The sequence below is a fragment of the Globicephala melas genome, chromosome 2, assembly GCF_963455315.2.
Source record: "Globicephala melas chromosome 2, mGloMel1.2, whole genome shotgun sequence".
Taxonomy (NCBI): Eukaryota; Metazoa; Chordata; class Mammalia; order Artiodactyla; family Delphinidae; genus Globicephala; species Globicephala melas.
Window position 1 is genome coordinate 50,038,671 of NC_083315.2, and position 16,460 is coordinate 50,055,130.

At 39.8% G+C, this 16,460-nt stretch overlaps 1 protein-coding gene across 14 annotated transcripts in view; it reads left to right on the top strand.

The window, feature by feature from the left end:
• The window catches only part of MEF2A (myocyte enhancer factor 2A), a 181,045-nt gene extending 175,237 nt beyond the window's left edge, over positions 1-5,808 (top strand). For all 14 annotated transcript variants that reach the window (XM_060293905.1, XM_030873134.2, XM_070044859.1 and 11 more), the window contains 2 exons: positions 301-427; positions 1,714-5,808. In XM_060293905.1, coding sequence (XP_060149888.1) covers positions 301-427; positions 1,714-2,077 — 491 coding nt within the window. In that variant the 3' untranslated portion in view covers positions 2,078-5,808. The remainder of the gene's footprint in view (positions 1-300; positions 428-1,713) is intronic.
• The last annotated feature ends 10,652 nt before the right edge of the window (positions 5,809-16,460 follow it).

Here is a 16,460-nt window from a genome sequence, read left to right on the forward strand (position 1 = left end):
TTTCTATTTACAAGTCCGGAAGAAGTATCTCAACTTCTTGTAAAATAATAAACTATAAATTATTCAGTACAAAATTGAAACATTTTTTATTGAAATAATCCCAGACAACTGAATACAGCTAGGTCCTATAAACCTCCCCAAAGAAAAAGTTTTTGTGGGTTTTAGACCCGTAAGTGCGTTGTTTGATGTTATGAAGTACCTGGCTTCTCTCAACATAAAACTTTTGAAGCAACTAATTGAAAAACAGATTTTGCATGGTCCTTTTATTACACACACAAGCAACATTTCCTTCTTTTTTAGATTACTCACTGACTAGTGCAGACCTGTCGGCCCTGCAGGGCTTCAACTCCCCAGGAATGCTGTCTCTGGGACAGGTGTCAGCCTGGCAGCAGCACCATTTAGGACAAGCAGCCCTCAGCTCTCTCGTGTGAGTAACTAGAAATTTTCCCCAAATCTGTACCCCTATTTCCCAACCCCTGTCTCATTCCACTGCCTTTGAAGAAAGGCAGCCTGAAGGTATTCCGGCCTACCTACCACCCTTCTCTTTTTTGCCTTGGTTAACATCAACAGACAAAGAGAATAAGAAAATGGGCTGTGCCCTTTGCTTTCTCCCCGGATCGTAGGGGTGGAGTGGTAGGGCTTGGGTATCTTATGTATGAATCAAGCTACATGGGATTCATGTGGTTGATCCCAGCCCACTGCATACACTGTATACCTCACCAAGAAGGGTTCACAAAAGAGAATGTTCCTTATGGACAGTGTGTGGGGATATAAGTGAAAAGGGTTTACAGTGGTGCCCAGGTAGGACCAGGCATCACCAGCAGAAGGAATGGTGCTTCAGTAGAACCAGAATAGTCAGCCCACAGAGCAGCTAGAGGAGATGAGGGGACAGCATAGCAGGCCCACGAGGCCTCCACGAGGGTTGGCTGCCTTGCCCCTGCTCAGGACACTCAGGACACCCAGCCTCTTAGCCTCCTGCCCTGAAAATCCCCAGAGAGCTTCCCTGCATCCTGAAATAGCTCCACAATGCATACTGTTATCAGTCGTCTTGGGAATTATGTCATGGAGAAAGGCACAGAGTATCTGAGGGAAATTTCTTTGCCTACACAGGTGTTTGGCCCTCGGGCCTTTGCAGAGCATCCTAAATGAACACACTAAAAATAGCCATGCAAAGGCAAGTGGAAAAGGCTTGGTGCTCAGACTGGGGGGAAAGGCTGTATACACTCTACTGTGTCCTACTCTGAGCAAGTCACTTAGCCTTTCTGAGACACTTTCCTCATCTGGAAAATAAGGTGACATGACTGACTTCTGAGAGCTGCTGTGAGAATAGGTGACATGTTGTGCCTGTCACAGAAGCAGCAGAAAGGAAGAGAGGAAGCAGAATTCAAGTTGCCATATTGTTCCTCTGCCATTTTGGTCCATGTACAGCATTAGTCACTGACACTGTTTTGGATCCTTCAGCTACAGAAGTACTAAGACTGTGGGTAACAGGACCACTCACTAAAAATCTCAACTGTACTTGTTTTTTGTCTACCAGGGATATATAATTTTTTTCTGTGCCAAGCACTGCAGGAAACACCAAAACTGGTCTTGGGGAATTCTGACAGTATTTCAGACCCTGGACTTTTTTCAGTCGGGTGGTGTCTGTAATATTCCATTTATGCAGATGTACTCACAAACCATCTACCATATCTTTTTTTTTTTTTCCTTCAGTGCTGGAGGGCAGTTATCTCAGGGTTCGAATTTATCCATTAATACCAACCAAAACATCAACATTAAGTCAGAACCAATTTCACCTCCCCGGGATCGAATGACCCCATCAGGCTTCCAGCAGCAGCCGCAGCCACCGCCGCAGTCACAACCCCCTCAGCCGCAGCCGCAGCCACAGCCGCGGCAGGAAATGGGCCGCTCCCCTGTAGACAGTCTGAGCAGCTCAAGCAGCTCCTATGATGGCAGTGACCGGGAGGACCCGCGGAGCGACTTCCATTCTCCGATTGTGCTTGGCCGACCCCCAAACACTGAGGACAGAGAGAGCCCTTCCGTAAAGCGAATGAGGATGGACGCGTGGGTGACCTAAGGCTTCCAGGCTGGTGTTTGTACTTTCTGTTACTGCAGTGAACTGCTCTACATATCTAAGTTGGTAAATAAGGACATGAGTTAAATATATTTATATGTACATACATACATATATATTCCTTTACATATATATGTATGTGGGTGTGAGTGTGTTTATGTGTGGGTGTGTGTTGCATACACGGAATCAGGCACTTACCTGCAAACTCTTGTAGATCTGCAGGTGTGCGTCCCATGGCAAACAGAGCACCCTGTAGGCAGAGTCTAGTCTGGCACTTCCTTGGACTACTTGTTTCATAAGATAACCAGTTTTTGCAGAGAAACGTGTACCCATATATATAATTCTCCCACACTAGCTTGCAGAAACCTAGAGGGCCCCTACTTGTTTTATTTAACTGTGCGGTGACTGTAGTTACTTAAGAAAAATGCTTTGTAGAACAGAGCAGTAGAAAAGCAGGAACCAAGAAAGCAATACTGTACATAAAATGACATTTATATTAATTACCCACCTGGCATGGGTCTCTGTTGCAAAGAGGTGCATGGGAAAGGGCTGTTGATATTAAAAACAAAAAACAAAACAAAAAAGCCCCACACATAACTGTTTTGCACGTGCAAAAATGTATTGGGTCAAAGAAGTGATCTTTAGCTAATAAAAAAGAGAGAGAATAGAAAACACGCATGAAATATTCAGAAAATATTAGCCTAGAAATATAGAGCATTAACAGTAAATTAATATATTAAGTTATAATTGGAATATGTCAGAAGTTTCTTTTTACATTCATATCATAAAAATTAAAGAAACTGATTTTAGCTCATGTATATTTTATATGAAAGAAAACACCCTTATGAATTGATGACTATATATAAAATTATATTCACTACTTTTGAACACATTCTGCTATGAATTATTTATATAAGCCAAAGCTGTATGTTGTAACTTTTTTTTTAGAGAATAGCTTTATCTTGTTTTAACTTTCTAGTTTTATTTTAAGAGGGGGAAAAAAAAACAAACAAAAATATCTTGCAAGCAGAACCTTGGAAAAAAAAAGCCATGAACACTTATTACTCTATATGTAAATTAAAAGTTGAGCCAAACTCTTTGTGTATATAGAATCTTAAATATATTATCACCTTTGATGTAAGTACCTATGTATTGTATGGTCACCAGATTAAAAAGTATATTTTTGTGGATTGCCGCCAATTTAGGGGGAAAAGGCGAGATCCTTATTAAGTAGAGTATTCACTGTTTAATATTTACTATTTTGTTAAATATACTGTACTTTGGATTTTAATTATTGGCCCAGTCTTTACAGAGGATTGTATAAAGGGGTTTCTCCCCTCACTGGTGGTGAATGTGTGATGTTACATTGTAATCTTTGTGCTGTATGGGTTGAGCATCATTATATATTTTATATGTGTATATAAATAGCAAAGTGGCAAAAAAAATTGGTGTTAAGTTCATCCTGCATAAATGTAAAATGTGTTGTGACAGATTTTATAAGGCATTATTTAAAACTTGCCTTTTGTGAGGAAAAAAATATAGTAGAAAAGCTGACCTAATTTAATTAATATTAAAGAAAATGGCAAAATAGTTGATGAGCACAAAGGTTTTATAAGTGGTAAATGATTAGGAAAAAATATTCGTGGGGAAAGGGGTCTTTTTTCCTTGACCCTCTAAAATAGCATGATGCAGCTGGTTACAGAATACTACCATGCCAGACACTCTGTGCATCGAATGACACTGCAGTGTGGGGAGCAGTCCTCTCATGGTGCCGATTCTTGGCACAATTCTTGCCATCCTGATGCCCTCAACTGAGATGCTGACCAAGGCCTTACTCTCACAGGAAGACAGCTAAGTGGTCACAGCAAGCTTGGCAGGTCCCTGGGCTTGTGCCATGAACAAAATTCAAAGTCCTGTATGTCTTTCATCATCGATTTTTAAATACTCCCTTTCCTGAGAAACTCAAAATAAGGGTTTAAAATTACTGCTATTTTCTATTTTAAACTTAATATTAAGCAGCTGCCTACAATTTTTACTTATGTTTTGGTTTTTCCCCCTAAATTGTGTTCCTTGTGATGTTTTTTTCCTCCTGTGCTCTTTGTGACAAATCATCAGCCAGACTTCCTGGCTGACACATAGGTAGTAGGTACAGGATAAACTTGTGGCATTCCCAGCTGCAAAATGGAATTCTGCTTTTAATGACATTTTCGGTAGTAAATTTTGATAGAGGCCAAAAAAGGGAGGGCAATATGCTTTGTCCTCTCGTCAGTTTAGACATTTGGCTCTTATTCAGAAAGGACTGGTTTTTCTTTAAAATATACTTATTTTACTGAACTACTTACAGGCACATTTCTTCATGAGGTCACACCTAATTGAAAGAAGACAGTTTCCCAACACTGAATTTCCAGGATAATCCTTACCACTTTGTAAACCATTTATAGCTTTGGAAGTGTTCAGTGCTTCTTTGGTTGTTATTTATGCATGTTCATGAACTTCTGCTGTACATGGGATAGGAGTTAACACATTCACATTTACTGTCTATTTTCTTGTGTGCCTTATGAGATGGCTTTTCTGACTGTATCTCAATAGTCTTTCTTTCTATGCAGGTTTATAATCAGTACAACTACTGTTTTCTAAAATAATATTACGCAAGGCTCGGAGTTTGTATTTCAATTACACTGACCAAGTAACAATGTATTCTGTTTTCAGGAACTGAGTATTTGACTGTTAACCCTTTTCCCATATACCCAGTGTGACTTAGAGCATATGGACTTGACAGAGACGCCCTCACCCAGACCCCATGTACGAACACATAAACATACATGTCTCCTGTTGGAAACCAGCTCAGAGTGGGGAAGACACTAACTGTGTCACTTTAGAACCTACTTTTCTACCCTTTTAGACTCATGTGTTTTGTATGACACCATCATAAGAAATTTTATCCCTGCAGATGAAGTATTTTATTACTAAAAGACAAAAACAAAAAAAGCTTAAATTGCACTGGTTAAAGTACGGTTTCCAGCAGCTGTACTTCCTTCAGCAGTCTACCTGGTACTACATTGAGAGTGAAAGTCACCACTGTACATCTACAGATGGTCCCAATCAAAAATCAACCTTTTGAGCCCTAATTATGTCCATTGTGTTAGAGACTAAATCAGGGGTTTGTTCTAAAAGAACAATATATGTTTTACCATTTCCTTTTACTGTAAGGACAACTAATAAAGCATTAACATATTTTCTGTATTAACCATCATGCGCACAAGAAATACATAGTAAATAAGGAACCAGAAAACTCCTGGCATTGGATCATAAGAAGCTAGATGATTAGAATGTGAAAAAGATTTTACAAATGTAAAACTTTTATTTCTCTGTAGAAACTTCACTTTGCTGTGCAAGAAGACACTGCTTTGCTATATTTAAAATGGCTTTTTTAAAAGAGATTTATGTATTTGGTAAATGTTTGTAGTCAACAGTTCACACAAGAAGCTGTACACGGTTTGATCATGTAAAACCGTTTGGCGGCACAAGCTGGACTTTGTTGCCATCCTTGAGATGAACCTTTTAAGAAAAATAAGTTAATCTCAATTTTTCCCTGAATGTGTTTTTTTTCTTCATTATACAATAAATATTATAGTGAACTTTTTATCAAATGGTTAAGAAAATGTTAGAGGTTGTTGTAAACTCTTTGTATCCTGCACTCACTACAGTAAAGATGGACTGGCTTTTCCTGTGTACTCCAGACTCTGTCATGTTTGCCACCAGTCGTCCTCTTTTTCCCTTCCCCTTCCTCTCTCTCTCCCCTCCCTTTCCCTCCTCCTTCCCCTCCCCTCCCCTTTTCTGCTTGCAGGTCCCTTTCACTTGCTTTGAGATGTGGTCAGGGAAACTGTTGGCGGCACCCCGCCAGCCTCCCCTGTATTGGCTCCCGAGGCCTCTCCTCCTGGGGCGGCCCTGGACGCTTTAGGAAGCAGCCAGGGATCCAGTCCCAGCATCAGCCAGCCTGGCCGTTCTGTGCATGCTGGTGTGGATACATTAAACCCATTCAGTCTCTGATCACGGCTTCCTGCAGGATATGCTACCAAAGTGTGGGGGTGGGGCATTGCCGGCACTTACTATTGTCCAAGTCTATTTCTCCCTCAAGTTTAGGTGGTGAAATAATTTGTTTTACTCAACATGCATACATAATACTGAGCTGGGGTGGCAGAAGGCAGATTTACTAAAAAAATTTTTATTTTCAAAAGTGATAGATGTGAAAAATTAAACTTGCAGCAGAAAGAGTTCTTTTCCTCTGATTCGCTTTCTAAGCCATCTCCCAGCTAAACAGATTCTTGCTGTCAAAAAAGCTAAATTTCTGTGCTGGCTTTACTTGCTGGCTACTGTGAGACTCTTACTAGCAGGTTTTGAAAGCTGGTTGAGGCCTGTGGCTAAAAATAATCACACCGGCAGCTACTTAAAATCAATTCATTGCGATTTCCTAGTTGGCTCCCATGGGTGCTGCCTCCCTCTAGGCTCTGTTGTTTTTCAGTTGATTCTGTGAATGACACCAGCCAAGAAAATGACTTTTCAGTGATGTCTTCTGCCAGTGGGATGGCTCCTCCTGCCTGCTCCCATCTGCCTGTCCAGTCTCTCACAAGGGGGTCAAAGTACCACTTGGCTGTAGAACTGAGGAGGCAGCGGTCTTCCTTTCAGCTGACACAAGAGTTGGGAGGTTCCAAACAGGCACCAGGAACACTACGGGGAGGGGCTCGTGGGTGCTGAGTGGACACGTGCCGCCAGGCAGAGCGTACTTAGCCCAGCGAGTGAGAGGTGGGCCCCAGCCCGTGACTGCACATAGCTGGGGTCAATTCCCACCTCCACTGCAGTGTCTGCTTCCTAGAGGACCCAAACTAACAGGGCGGCTTACCCCGCTTTGAGAACATGCCCTAGACTCCAGTCACTGTCTTACACAGTCTGCCTGCTCTGTGTATGTATACCAAAGCGGCTGAACGCAGCTGGGGAAGAAAAAAATCAGTTAGTTATATTAACTGGTTTCACCATATTATCCTCCACCACCCTTTTTTTAAACTTTATTTTGAACTGTTTTTAACTTACAGAAAAGTTGGAAAAATAGTAGGTGCCATATGTCCCTCACTTAGCTTTCCCTAATGTTAACATTTACATAACCATAGTACCACTATCAGAACCAAGAAATTAACATTGATACAGTGCTATTAACTAAATACCTTATTTGAATTTCACCACTTTATCCACTATCTCTGTTCTAGGATCCAGTCCAGGATCCCACATTGCATTTAGTTATGTCTCTGTAATAGTTCCTCAGTCTTGTCTTCAAAAAGACAAGACACTTTTGAAGACTACTGATCAGTTACTCCGAATAGTATCCCTTGATGTGTGGATTTGTGTTTTCTCATGATTGGAATGAGTGTGCATTTTGGCAAGAATGCCACAGAAATAATGTATCCTTAAGGCATCATGCAGTTCATGTCATATTTTGTACAGGTGATGTTGACTTTGACCACTTGGTTAAGTGGTTTCTATTGGGTTTCTCCACTGTAAAGTTACTATCTTTCCCTTTGTAGTTGATAAGTATCTTGGGGAGATACTTTGAAACTATACATAGGTTTTTCAAACTTTCACCTACTAATTTTAGCATCTTGTTTAGAACAACTATTTCTGTAGTATTTGCCTGTTTTCTTCTACATTTATTAATTGGACTTCTGAAGGAAGAGCTGTCTCTTCTCCCCACTAATTTATTTGATCATATTAATTATGGAATCATGGATATTTATTCTATGGGTTATAATCTAGTACTATCATTATTTTATTCCTTAAATTATTCCAGTTTTGGCCATTAAAAGCTCCTTTAGGTAGACTCCTGTATTCTTTGGAAAAGCTCCTCCCCACTTTTTAAGCATTTCCTTACCTACCTTACTTTCTGGCAAGATGTTAAACACTCTCATATTCATTCCCTGTCCAGGTACTGGAACAGCCACCTCTCCAAGGATTCCTAGTTCCATTTATCGGAGAATGGCATTGAGAAGCCAAGATTTTGGCACTACATGTGCTCACTGCTACTAGAGTCACTGCTTTTTGGCCCTCTCTGCCAACAAAGGTAGGAAATAATGTAGGTATGCTCACTCACAGACACACATCCATATTCTGCAGCTAGTTATTGAAACGTGTATGTGAAAAAACATGAGCTTACAGTAACACTTCCAATTTCAATTCAACATCACAGGGTTCATTTTAACCTTTCCTTATTTGTAAATTCTTTCTCCTAAGGTAAGAACCTGGCTCTCATTATCTGCAATCTTTTCACTTACTTGTTCAATTCTAGCGTACATATAAGGTAGTTTCAGAATTGCCAGTCCAAGGACTTCCCTGGTGGTCTAGTGGTTAAAACTCTGCGCTTCCACTGCAGGGGACACGGGTTTGATCGTGGTCAGGGAACTAGGATCATTCATGACGTATGGCATGGGAAAAAAAAAAAAATTGCCAGTCCACACCTGCGTGAGAAACACATTTATTGACCAGATTAGAGCATTTGTGTAGTTCTTTTTCCCTCTGGCTTTACATTATCCAGTGAGGACAGTGTTTTGCATGGTTACTTTATGTTCCCAACCACCCTCAGTGTTAACGTTATTCAATATAATATAGTTAGGATCTCTTGTTGGCTTTTATTTCATTTCAGGTACTCCCCCTCATACTTGTTGGTTTTAATTTATTTGATAAGTGAATGGTAACTGAAACATTATTATGTTCTAAGAGAGCTATACAAAAGATACAGTAATGTCACTCTTTTCTCACCCCTGCTACCCCATCCCCCTCCCTGAGTTTTCCCACCAGCCCTCTATGGATAACCAGTCTCTAGCTTCTGGTTTAATCCTTCCTGTATTATTTCTTTTGCATAAATTAGCATTTTGGTGGGTTTCTTTGTTTTTGTTTCTTTTGCTTTCTTCACTTAACAGTATGTCTGATATAAACAAGATATAAACTACACACTCCTGAACAACTAATGGGTCAAAAACGAAATCAGTCAAAAGGGAAATCAAGAAATATCTTGAAACAAATGCAAGTGGAAACAAAACATACCAAAACCAATGGGATGTTGCAAAAGCAGTTCATTAAGGGAAGTTTATAGTGATAAGTACATTTATAAACAAAGAAAGATCCCAAATAAACAACCTAACTTTACACCTCAAGGCACTAGAAAAAGAAGAACAACCTAAGCCAAGGTAAGCAGAAGGAAGGAAATAACAGATCAGAGGGGAAATAAAGGAAATAGAGATCAGAGCAAAAATATAAAAGATTCAAAACCAAGAGCTGTTTTCTTTAAAAACAAAATTGACAAAACTTTAGCTAGACTAATTAAGAATAAGAGAATACAATCAGAAATGAAAGAGGCAGTATCACAACTGATAACAGAAATACACAGCATCATAAGACATTATAAGGAACACTTGTATACCAACAAATTGAACAACAGATAAGAAATGGATAAATTCCTGGAAACATACAACCAACCAAGACTGAATCAGGAAGAAACAGAAAATCTGACTAGACCTATAACAAGAAGATTCAATCAGTAATCAAAAACCTCCCAACACAAAAAGCCCAGGACCAGATGGTTTTGCTGGTGAATTCTACCAGTTAAAAAATCCTCAAACTATTCCAAAAAACTGAATTGGAGGTAACACTCCCAAACTCTTTTTATGAGGCCAGGACTACCCTGATAACCAAAGCCAGATAAGGACAATACAAGAAAAATTACAGGCCAGTATCCCCAATGAACAGAGATGCAAAAATTCTCAACAAAATATTAGCAGAACAAATTCAATGGCACATTAAAAGGATAATACACCATGATCAAGTTAGATTTATCCCCGGGATACAAGGGTGGTTCAACATGCAGATCAATCAATGTGATGTATCACATTAATAGAATGAAAGGTAAAATTCATATGATCATTTCAATAGATGCAGGAAAAGCATTTGACAAAATAAAACATCCTTTCATGATAAAAATGCTCAGTAAAGTGGGTATAGAAGGAGCAAACCTCAATATAATTAAGGCTTTATATGACAAACCCACACCCAACCAACCCACAATCATATGCAACAGTGAAAGGTTGAAAGCTCTTCCTCTAACATTAGGAACAAGACAAGGGTGCCACTCTCACCACTCTTGGTCAACATACTGGCAATCCTAGCCAGAGCAATCAAACAAGATAATAAAATAGAAGAAGATTCTGGAAAAAATGCCTATGTAAAAGATCCCGGCTTCCCTGTCCCTGAGCAAAGATCAATGATTAGGCAGCTATCCACAAACAAAAACAGCTCCAGGAAATCTCTAGAATCCACTTATGAAATTTTAGCAACATCGTGGGGGAAAAAAAACAAAACCAAAAAAAACCTGAGAATAACTGCACAAGAAGAGAAGGAAGACAACTACATTTTGCGTGTATCATCCCATCCTCCAAGACAGTATTCAGCACCAAGAAGGCCAGCTACTAAGAGTGCCTCTGAGTGGGAGACCTGCCCTGCAGACAAGCTCAGCAGCTTCCACCACTGATGAAGTCACCAGCCAGCTGCTCAGATTTGCCAGCCACACCACAGGTATTTACATTCCCTAATGCCAGCCAGTCGAGCTTCAGTCCAATCCCTCCCTGCTTCCTAACCCCCTCCTCCCAACCCGCTGCCTCCTGCAAGAGCCTGGACCTGCACCAGTAGCCATCCAAGGTCTCTGTGGCTGCACATGGATAAGAAGTCAGATACCTGAGTCCCTCCCCACCCCCACCAGAGCCTGGGAGCTACACTTAGAGTAAACTGGCTTCAACAGCTACATGAATGCAAGACACAAATGCCATCAGCTGACGCCCACCACTGGCTCTGTGCTAGGGACTAGACCCTCCAGCTGCCCACTGGTATGCCACCAGCCTGATGCTGGTCACCGGCCTCCACTGTAGCACATATGCAGGGAGAGGAAACGGTACAGCCACAGGTAAACACACTGACAGCCAGGCCCCCTGATGCTGCTTTTGGGCAAGGATCAGGCCCTGCCTTCCCTCACAGGGAAGCAACAAGATGCCTACCTATAGACAGCCCCTCCAGCTTTGCTCCAGCATGCCAATGCCCAACCCCCATCACCAGCCCTCACTACAGTGTGCACAACCCATGGGGAGACTGTAGCACACTGACATCCAGGGACCCTGCAGCTGCCTGCAGGCCTGGATCAGGCCCTGCCTTCTGTCTCTGGCCAGCACCACCACACCTACCTGTAACTAGCCCCTCCAGCAGTACACATGCATGCCCCCAGCCTGACCCCCACCCCTGGCCTTCACTGCAGTGTGCATGCCCGGGGGAAAGAATACACCCACAGGAGAGAACACCAAGGACCAGGGCCCCTAGCAGCTGTTTCTGAGTCCAGATGAGGCCCTGTCTTCTGTTGCTGGCCAGCACCACCATGCCCACATGTAGCTAGTTCATCCAGCTGAGGACCTGCATGCCCCACAGCCTGACCCCTGTCAGTCACTGTCCTCCACTGTAATAAACATACCCGGGGGTAGAGTGTGAAGCCATAGGAGAACATGCTGACACCCAGGTCCTCCACAGATGACAGTGAGCCCATAGCTGGCCCTGGCCCTTGTTACCTGCCCTGACCCCCATCACTTCAAGTGTGCCTGCAAATAACCTCTCCCACTACAAAGGCATCTGCAGCAGCCCCTGAAGCAGAGTATGTGCACACCATTGGCTCCAGCCACCACTGCTGCCTGCCCTGCTCCCTAGCAGGGGAGGCATGGCTTAGAAGCCCAACATCCCTTGCAGCCATTTCAGATTCCCTGCAGTGCTCACCCAGGAATACATAGTTGTCAATACTGTAGATCCTAGTGGCTTGAGACAAAGAGACATCACACCCGCATTGGATCCAGTGCTGCCATGTGCCCTGTACAGCTAGATCTGGGGTCACCACACAATCTGGTGTTCCCCTATCCACAGGTAACAGGCTTCTCTTACCAAAATCAGTCCATAAAGTCTGGAAGAGGTGACTACCTCTTCAAATGCTCGGACACCTACACAAGCCTACAGGGATCACAAAGAATCAGGAAAACTTGTCGCTATCAAAGGAATACAGTAAACCTCCACTATCCAGACCAAAGAAATGGAGATTCATGAATTGCCCAACAAATACTTAAAAATAATTGCAAAAAAAATAATTGCTTACAGATGCTCAGAGAGCTAGAAGAGAACACAGATAAACAATTTGATAATATGAGAAAAATAAAACAAGAACGAAATGAGAAGCTCAATAAAGAGACAGAAAACATAAAACAGAACCAAACAGAAATTTTGAAGCTAAAGAATACAATGACTGAACTGAAGCCTTCAACAAAGAGCTTCAACAGCATATTTGAACAAATAGAGGGGAGAATCAGTGGACAAGAAGACAAGTCAACTGAAATTGTAGAATTAGAAAAGCAAAAAGAAAAAATACTGTAGAGGAACAAAGAAAGCCTACAGAAGTTATGGGACATAATCAAAAGAAATAATGTACACATTACTGGAGTCCCAGAAGGAGGAGAGAAGGAAAAGGAGTAGAACACACATGAGAAGAAAATTGGACATTCAAGTTCATGAAGCTAACAGGTCACCAATCCAAAACATTCTTCTCCAAAACACATAGTGATAAAATTTTCTAAAACCAATTTTAAAAGCAGAGAATTTTAAAATTTTAAAAGATAAAGAGAGAATTCTAAAAGCATCAAGAGAAAAAAATTCTCTCATACAAGGGAGCCCCCATAAGACTATTAGCAGATTTCTCACTAGACACTAGGCCAGGAGAAAATGAGATAGTATATTCAAAGTGCTAAGAGAAAGAAACTGCCAACTAAGAATACTTTACCAAGCAAAGTGGTCCTATAGAAATAAAGGTGAAATAAAATCTTTCCCTAATAAACAAAAGCTGAGGGGACTCATCATCACTGAATGTATAGTACAAAAAATGCTGAAAGGAGTTCTTCAAGATGAAAAAAGGCCACTAATTAGTAGCTTGAAAACATGAAAATATACAACACACTGGTAAAGGATAGAGTAAGATTTTGAATACCTTAATACTGTAATATAATATGCTAACTACTTAACTCTAGATAAAGGCTAAAAGGCAAAAGTATTAAACATAGCATTAGCTTCAACAATTTGTTAATGGATACACAATAAAAAATGTAATGGTATCATCAAAAACCTAAAAGGGGAGGGGAAGGGGGAATAAATGGATACAGCTTTTATATGCAATCAAACTAAATTGCTATTAGCATAAAATACACTGTTATATTTATAAGATGTTTTATTTAAACTTCATGGGAACCCCAAAGCAAAATTCTACAACATATACATAAAAGATAGAGAAGAGGGAATTAAAACATAACACTGTGGAATATCATCAATTTACAAAGGAAAGCAACAAGAAAGGAAGACAAGAAAAAAATGGAAATATAATAACTGTCAGAAAACAATAAGATGGCATTAGTAAGTCCTTACCTATCAATAACTACTGTAAATGTTAATGGATTAAATTCTCCAATCAAAAGACACAGACTGGATGGATAGATTTAAAAAAAAAAAAGCCCCAACTGTACGCTACAAGAGATCTCAGCTCTAAGGACATGCATAGGTTCAAAGTGAAGGGATGGCAAAAAATATTCCATGTAAGTGGAAGCCAAAAGAGCATGGGTAGCTATACTATATCAAACAAAATTGACCTTAAGCCAAAAATAGTAACAAGAAACAAAGATGGTCATTACGTAATGATAAAGGGTTCAACTCATCAAGAAGCTATAACAATCATAAATGTATATGCGCCCAACATCAGAGCACCTAAATATATTAATACTAACAGATCAAAGGGAGAAATAGGCAACAATACAATAATAGAAGAGGATTTCAATACCCCACTTTCAGCAATATATACATCATCCAGACAGAAAATCAATGAGGAAACATTGGACTTGAACTATACTTTAGACCAAATGGACCTAACAGAAATATACAAACATTCCAGAATATACATTCTTCTCAAGTGCACATGCAACATTACCCAGGATAGATCACACAACAGGTCACAAAAAAGTCTTACCATATTTAAGAAGAATGAAATCATACTAAGTATCTTTTCTAACTGCAATGGTATGAAACCAGAAATCAATAACAGGAGGAAAGCTGGAAAAATCCCACATATATAAGACTAAGCAACATGTTCCTGAATAAACAATGGGTTAAAGAAGAAATAGAAAAGGGAATTAAGAAATATCTTGAAACAAATGAACATGGAAGCACAACATATCAAAACCTATGAGACTGCAAAAGCAGTCCTAAGAGGGAAGTTTATAGTGATAAATGTCTGCCTACATTAAGAAACAAGAAAGAGCTCAAGTAAACAACCTCACATTACACATTAAGGGAATAGAAAAAGAACAAACAAAGCCTAAATTTAGTAAAAAGAAGGAAATAAAAAGATCAGAGCAGAAATAAATAGAAACCAGAAAATTACTAGAAAAGATCAATGAAACCAAGGGCTGGGTTTTGGGTTTTTTTTTTTTAAGTAAACAGGATTGACAAAGCTTTTGCTAGACTGAATCAGAAAATGAAATAAAAGATATTACAAATGATAGCACAGAAATACAAAGGATCATGAGCAACTACTATGAGTAATTATACACCAACAAAATGGATAACCTAGAAGAAATGGAAATTCCTAGAAACACAGAACCTACCAAGACTGAAGATATAGAAAATCTGAGCAGACCAATATTGAGTAAGCAGATTGAATCAGTAATCACAAACCTCCCAACACAGAAAAACCCAGGACCAGATGGCTTCACTGATGAATTCCACCAAACATTTAAAGAAGAATTAATGGTAATCCTTCTCAAACCATTCCCCAAAAAAAACTGAAGAAGAGGGAACATACCCAAACTCATTTACAAGGCTACCATTACCCTGATACCAAAGTCAGAAAAGGATACTACAAGAAAAGAGAACTACAGGCCAGTATCTCTGATGAATAGAGATGCAAAGAATTTCAATAAAATACTAGGAAACTAAATTCATCAGCACATTAAAAGGATCATTTACCATGATCAAGTGAGATTCATCTCTGGACATAAGGTGGTTCAACATACGCAAATCAATCAATGTGCTACACCACATTAATAGAATGAAAGATAAAAATCATACGATCATTTCAACAGATGTAGAAAAAGCATTTGACAAAACAACATCCTCTCATGATAAAAATGCTCAACAAAGTGGGTATAGAAGGAACATACCTCAATACAGTAAAGGCCATACATGACAACCCCATAGTCAACATCATGCTCAACTGGTGAAAGGCAGAGAGCTTCTTCCCTAAGACCAGGAACATGACAAAAGTACACACTCTCACCACTCCAATTCAACCTAGTATTGGAAATCCCAGCCAGAGCAATTAGGCAAGAAAAAGAAAAAAAAAGACATCCAAATAGGAAGGTAAAAAGTAAGACTGTATTTGCTTGCAGATGATATGATCTTATATATAGGGAATCCTAAAGACATGACCCTAAAACTGCTAGAACTATTCAACAAATTCAGTAAAGTTGCAGGATATAAAACCAACACACAGAAAATAGTTGTGTTTCTATACACTAACAACGAAACATCTGAAAAAGAAATAGAACAATCCCATTCAAAATAGCATCTAAAACAATAAAATACTTAGAAATAAATCTAACTGAGGAGGTAAAAGTTCTTTTGCCTGAAAAGTACAAATTTGATGTAAGAAATTGAAGACAACACAAATAAAAAGATAACCAGTATTCATGGATTGAAATAATTAATATTATTAAAATGTCCATACTATCCAAAGCCATTTATGGATTCACTGCAACCCATATCAAAATTCCAAAGGCATTTTTCCGAGAGATAGAAAAAACAATCTTAAAATGTGTATTGAGCCACAAAAGACCCTAAATAGCCAAAGCAATCCTGAGAAAGAAGAATAAAGACAAACACATCATACTTACTATTTCAAACTATACTACAAAGTTATAGTAATCAAAACAGTGTTGTACGAGTATAAAAACAGACACACAGGGAATTCCCTGGCGGTCCAGTGGTTAGGACTTGGTGCTTTCACTGTGGTGGCCCAGGTTCAATCCCTGGTTGGGGAACTAAGATCCCACAAGACACCTGGTCTGGCAAAAAAAAAAAAAAATTAGACACACAGATCAGTGGAACAGAATCAAGAGCCCAGAGTCAAGAATACTCAGGGGGGAAAAGATAGTCTCTTTCCTCTAAATGGTGCCGAGAAAATTTGATAGTCTCTTTCCAACCAATGGTGCTAAGAAAATTGGGTATT